The sequence below is a fragment of the Sceloporus undulatus genome, chromosome 5, assembly GCF_019175285.1.
Source record: "Sceloporus undulatus isolate JIND9_A2432 ecotype Alabama chromosome 5, SceUnd_v1.1, whole genome shotgun sequence".
NCBI classification, from domain to species: Eukaryota; Metazoa; Chordata; class Lepidosauria; order Squamata; family Phrynosomatidae; genus Sceloporus; species Sceloporus undulatus.
The window spans coordinates 177,978,754-177,984,769 of record NC_056526.1 but is presented as its reverse complement, the minus strand read 5'-3'; the positions used below and the strand labels follow the sequence as shown (position 1 = coordinate 177,984,769).

The 6,016-nt window shown below is 40.1% G+C and overlaps 1 protein-coding gene across 4 annotated transcripts in view; it reads right to left on the bottom strand.

The window, feature by feature from the left end:
• KLHL8 (kelch like family member 8) overlaps positions 1-6,016 on the bottom strand; it is a 61,413-nt gene that overhangs the window by 32,594 nt on the left and 22,803 nt on the right. For 2 of the 4 annotated variants that reach the window (XM_042470219.1, XM_042470220.1), the window contains exons 9-10: positions 5,105-5,306; positions 1,278-4,049 (exon numbers count right to left, since the gene is read on the bottom strand). In XM_042470219.1, the coding sequence (XP_042326153.1) occupies positions 3,926-4,049; positions 5,105-5,306 (326 nt within the window). In that variant the 3' untranslated portion in view covers positions 1,278-3,925. Of the gene's footprint in view, positions 1-1,176; positions 1,251-1,277; positions 4,050-5,104; positions 5,307-6,016 lie in introns of those variants that run through there. The other 2 variants (XR_006104241.1, XR_006104242.1) reach the window with 2 other exon arrangements.

The following is a 6,016-nucleotide window of genomic DNA, read 5'->3' as shown; positions in this document are numbered from 1 at the left end:
ACAGAGCCAAGATATGCTCAAAGAAAGGCGAGATTAAGGCTTTTAAAGGAAATAAGATATTCTAGAAGGAATGAATTCCTGAAGAGCTAGAGCTCTGAAAGAAGTGATCCTACACAGGGCACAAGAGAGGAGCCAGAGGACAACCATAAGTTTTCACAGAATCTTGCCTCTATTACTGTGCAGCACAGAAAACACAATCTGTACTGAAGGCTGCCTCACACAGGACCTCCGAGAGGAAGAAAATAAACCCTAGTTATTCTCTCTCAGTACCTAGACCATAAGGATTTACAATACAGTACATATTTTGGGAAATGAAAAACCTTAGCAAAAATGAATCAAAATTTTTCTTGGTACTAGCCAAGATTAAAGGCCTGCACTTTCTCACCCATGTTTCATGTTTCTATAGATGTCTGTGCTACAAAGGCTTGTAGTACTAGTTATGTGCTTTCAAGTTGTTTCCAACTTATGGTTGACCCTAAGCCCTAAGGTGAACCTATGGTAGGGTTTTCCTGGCAAGATTTGCTCAGTGGGTTTCATGGTCAAGCTGTGAATCAAACCCTGGTTTCCAGAGTCATAGTCCAACACTTAAATTACAACGCTATGCTGGCATCATATCTTCCTGTCTCTTGGGAAAACTGCAGTGGATTCCAAAAACAAGTGTAGATTTTATTGTTTAAGACCATACAAGACCCAAATAGCTTCAATTACAGCATCATATAGTTCTTCAGATTAAGGCCTTTATCCAATTGCTAATTAAAGCAGACTAGAGCAGACCCACTAAATTACAGCACGCCTGCACCAACCATGAATTTACCATCTGCGGTTTGCGCTTCCACAAATGGTAAGCGCGCCAGCTTTTTCAATGGGTGCATGCTCACACAGCAGCACAAGCAGGAGCGTGCCCATTGAAAAGTCCTAAGGTCCTGCATTTTTTGCTATCCACGTGGCAGATCCCCATGGATAGCAAGGGAGCACTGTAATAGATTTACATTAGTGTCAATTTATCAATTAAGTGGGTTTACTCTAGTTGGGATAAACAGATGGATTTAGTTTGCCAAGGGATTTGTAGCACCTTTGAGACTAACTGAGAGTTTAGGTTTAAGAAATAAAATTTGAACCTGAAAGGAAACAGATGATTCCCCAAAAGAAATGTTTAGAAGATCAGTTCTTCCCCACCTGATGTGCAGTTATCCAGAAATGTGAATCTGAATCCCTTCAAGCATCCTCAACCTATCCGCAGTGAATTTCCACTGAACAGAGAAATAAAATGCAGAAGATCAAACAATAAACACATTTTATTACAATATTCCCCATTTCCATACAACATAATATTCAGCTTTATTCTATCTTTTCTTCACTGTATACCACAGACATATACAAAGAAGTGGCAGTGCAACTGTAAAGCAGCCATTTGTGGGCTTTGTGACAGAATTACACAGAGAAAAACTACTTAACTGTTTCTTCAAGAAACACAATATTCTTCTGTCCCTACTGTTCTGCTGCAATCCATTCTCACTCATCCAAAATGGTCTGGGCATAAAGCTTTGGTCACGTACACTTTTCCTCAGGCCTTGATGAGCATCTTAAGAGATGTGAAGTAACGATTTTCTTCTACAATTGTGCACCACTCAAATTCATTTGTACATCAAAATTGCATGAATTTCCTTATGAGAAAGCTGTGTGTGTTCCATTTTCTGGCCTGTGAGGTTTTGCCACTCAAAGGTTTTCCTGTCCTAGCATAGGGCCTCTCTGGTTATGCTCAGAATAAAGCTATACAGAGGCCTGGTACAGACGGGCCCTTTGCGGCACGCTCATGATGTGCTAGCGTTGCTCGGGGGCAGGGTGTGCCGCAGCTGCACAGCACCATTCAGATGGTGTGCGCAGCGATGACGTGCTAGCAGTGCAGCATCCAAGGCGCCGCGCCAGTGGCACGTCATTGCACCATCACTGGCGCTTTGGCGCGTCGCAAAAAAAGCCACTTCTGCCCGCTCCTTTCTTTCTGCACTGCAGCACCGCACAATTTGGTTGCTACGGTGCTGCTGCAGAGCAAGGTGAGACGCCTCCCCGGCGCCTCTTTTTGGCACTCTGTACCACGCCAGAGTCTCCCATATAAAGCTGCATAGGGTGAGCACCAAGAACAAATTAAAAGCTACTTCTGGCCAAAAAAAAAAAAAAAAAGATTTTGAGTGAAACTAAGAAAGGAGGATTGGCTTCATCAAAATATGAACATTCATCTTAAACCAAAAACAAAATATTACATTTCCTATTAAAAAAAACCTTTATTAAATTTGCACAGAAATCTAATTCTTTCTGATAGCCAGACAAAAAAATTTAAAGTGATATTCACTAATTTGCTAACAGTGTCTTCTCTGAGTAACAATGGCACAAGTTATATATATAAAAAATAGCAAAAGGCATTTCTCCTCACTTGTGGTGGCAGCACTCCAAAACTTTAGTGGTCCAACTAGTAAGGGGGTATATCAGATAAACAGGCCTGAGTTGATGAGGAATTAGCTTCCATATATACAGTTCTTTCTGCAGAGGTCTTGGGCATATGGCACAGTCTTTCATCCACAATTTGAAAGGCATTTACACAAGGACACAGTCACTATGTGACAGATTTCACAATCCATTCTCTCAAAGAGCATGGGAAATAGAGTGACACCACAGCAGTGGCTTGAAAGTAGCATAGCAACTTTAGGAAGAGCTTGTGTCAGTTATTTTAAATGCCAAGTGAGACTTAGAATACAGCTTCCAGCTGTTTATCAACATACAGTATTTTTTCTTGCTGGAAATGATAACTAGGACAGTAAATACACAGGTGTATAGACCAAGAGCACACAAAAAATTCTCCTACTTTGCTATTAATGGAAATAATGCAGATTAACCAGAGAAATCATTTTAGGGTTAGACACAAATCACAGGCTACCCACCCTCCAAGTGATTTGCTGAATGATTATCAAATGCTTGACTTTCCTCATGCTATAAAGAAGTACATGTTCTGGCCACGGCTGTTGCAAATGCCCATGGGGTAAAGTAACATGAGAAATCTGACAGGGGAGCAATCCAGGATGTAGACACAAAGTCTGCAAGTGTGACTTCTACACTGCCCACCAATAGGCACTATGAAAACAGAGAGATGATTCATGATAAAATAAAAAAGAATGCATTCAGAATCTCTCTGGCATCAATTTTTATAACTGTACACAATTAGGATGACATGGAGATTCTCCACCACCAAGAAACAAACCAGGTTATTTCACCAGCAATCAGTAATTTTCTGTTGCAAGTTGTTTGTCTTTAAATAAAGAAGCATATGGTGGTGCTCTTGTTCCATACTAATTAAGCCAAACAAGCTGAAACATCAGTTTCTGAAAAATGTAGATCACTCAGCCTGACAGCTGCTTTTTCTGCCCAACAATCAAATCTAAGCAACCTCCAAGACATCATATTTCTTTTTTCAAGAATCCACAAGGTCTAATGTAGTTTGCATAGTACAGCAGAAGAACATGTTAGTAATGAAGGAAACAGTTTTGAATAGAATATAAGGTGTTCTTCAGAGTTGTCTTTTAAGTGCTGGAGTACAAGCCTTTTGGAGAATAGACCTGAGAAGCAGCAGAGTCACTTGAAAACAGCAGATAGTTATTTCTCCAATATTTGGTAAGTTAAAGGATGCTGGAAATCAAACACCTTCAGCAACGAACACACTGGGAGACTTTTTTTAAACAATTGTTGATGATGTCTTCCATTTTTTTCTAAACATTTTCTGTTTCAGAAAGACATTTAAAAGCTGCCACACCACCCCAAATTATTATACAAAAACCTTTTGGAATATTTATACATACTTGTACAAGAGTTCAAAATGTCTTGAAATAGTTGGGAAGTCCTGTAACATTTCACAGTCATTACTGCCTTCACCCTAAATTCACATGCAATCCACAACATTGCTGGACCCATGACCCATGTCACGGATTTGGCTGCCCAGACAAGCACAGACAGCTACGCCAGCCCCAGCTCTGCAGTGAGACACAGAACCCACAAGCTCCCACCTAAAAGGAAAAATAAACAAGAACGTAAAACAATGGGAAGCCTACTTTTCAGCAAACTATTCAATTTTGTGGCTCCCTAGCAGTTCTACAGAGACCCGGGAAGAACAGTCTTGCTCAGTAGAGCCTGGAATGATGAACATACACATTTCAACAGCTTTGGAGGGGTCAAGGGGGTGGGGGGGGGGGGGGGGGGGGGGGGGGAAGACACTGCACTTCCCTCTCTGGGTATAGTTACTCACTATAGGCATTTTTTTAAAAAACAATGAACATTGCAGGTTGTCAGCACCATAAAAAGAGAGTCAATTACAGGTAACACTGCTATTTTTAATGTGTTAATTCTGAGCTGAGTGACTGTCACTCATTCAAGTGCCACTGCATAATGTTTGTAATACTAGAAACAATTTAATTTCATTCTGAGTAGAATACTGCCTGTGTGTTTTTGTGTCTTTTAAAAAATCTCTCCATGAACCACTTTCACTTCTAAACAGCAAATATAAAAAGTTCTGAAAATGAGCCTCAGATACCCAGTAGTTAGGTAGGTCTCCAAGTGACTGCATCAGTGGTGAACAACTATGAGAGCTGCATTTAGTCCCCTGGGAGACCCAAACCTCTCTCAACAAAACAACAACAAAATGTGTTGCCTCCAAATGCCTCCCAACACCCTCTAGGGACTCTGGGGGGCATTACAGCCTTGTTTTAGGGGGCCCAGGTACATTTTAAAGCCGATACACTGGAAGGTGTTTTTTTAAAAAGTCATTTTCTGGGCCTAAAATGGCCCAGGGGAACTCCAAAACATGGTGAAAATTTCCACAAGCCCCTTAGACAGCATTTGGGGGCATTTCAGGGCAAATCCTTAATTTTTAGGGGGGGATTGACTTTAGGCAGCCATACTTTGCCTATTCTTGGGCTAGATGCAACAATTCTAAAATAACTTTATATTTAGCAGAGACAGCTAATGCTTGCTAATTCTGTAATACCCTGGAATATCTCTGTCACTACTGTATTGTCAGATCCAATATATAACCAGTGTGACAAGAGCAAAAATCTCTAGTTACCTGTTCACCACAGGATCAAATGTTTCCACTGTATTCAAGTAAGCGTTACCATTATGTCCTCCCACTGCAAAAATTTTGCCCATTAAAGTTGCTATGCCAACTCCACCTCGAGGAGTTGTGAGCTCGGCTACGTATTCCCACTTGTTACTGCGAGGGTCAAATCGTTCAACAGAGCTAAGTGGAGAGTTGTCATCAAAGCCACCTGCACAGAGACATATATACCAATGAAACAGTTACCTTATGCTATTATTTCCTGAATTCTAAACAGGCATAAAACAAGCTATAAAAAGATATATAATCATAAATAGAACAGCATCAAACAAATTCAGTGTGGTATAAAGGAGGATCAATACATCAGTATTTCAATTTCACACGCTTTACATTTCCACTCTAATACCAATGCAATGAATGTAGTCATTCTATAGGTAATAGGCTCTGTTCTGAGAACACTACACCAGTTGATCAGGAACTGGCTCCCAACTGAGCCTTATCAGAAATGGCAGGATATATTTAGAATGCATCTCAATATACAATTCAAAATCTATTAACAAATTACTTTGATCTTCTTCTCCTACTCTTATAGTACACAGACAAACTCTTGCACTTGTTAGATTATGTGTGTACATTATCCAGTAAGATTTACAAGAAACAGAACATTTTAGCTGAGCTAGTAAGAAAGCAAGCCTCTGCTGTCTTTGTACCAGGTATTCAAAATACATCAGATATGAGGTGGCTCTATCATAAACCAGCATTCACATAATTCGACTTACACAGGGTATATATTATTTGGAGAAGAAACATCTTTCCCCACTGCAGCATCCTTCCTTTAGATCTTCATAACCAAGGGTAGTTAGACAACCATTTTTCAAATGCAGTTTTAGAATCATTGTATTACTGAATAATTTGTGCACC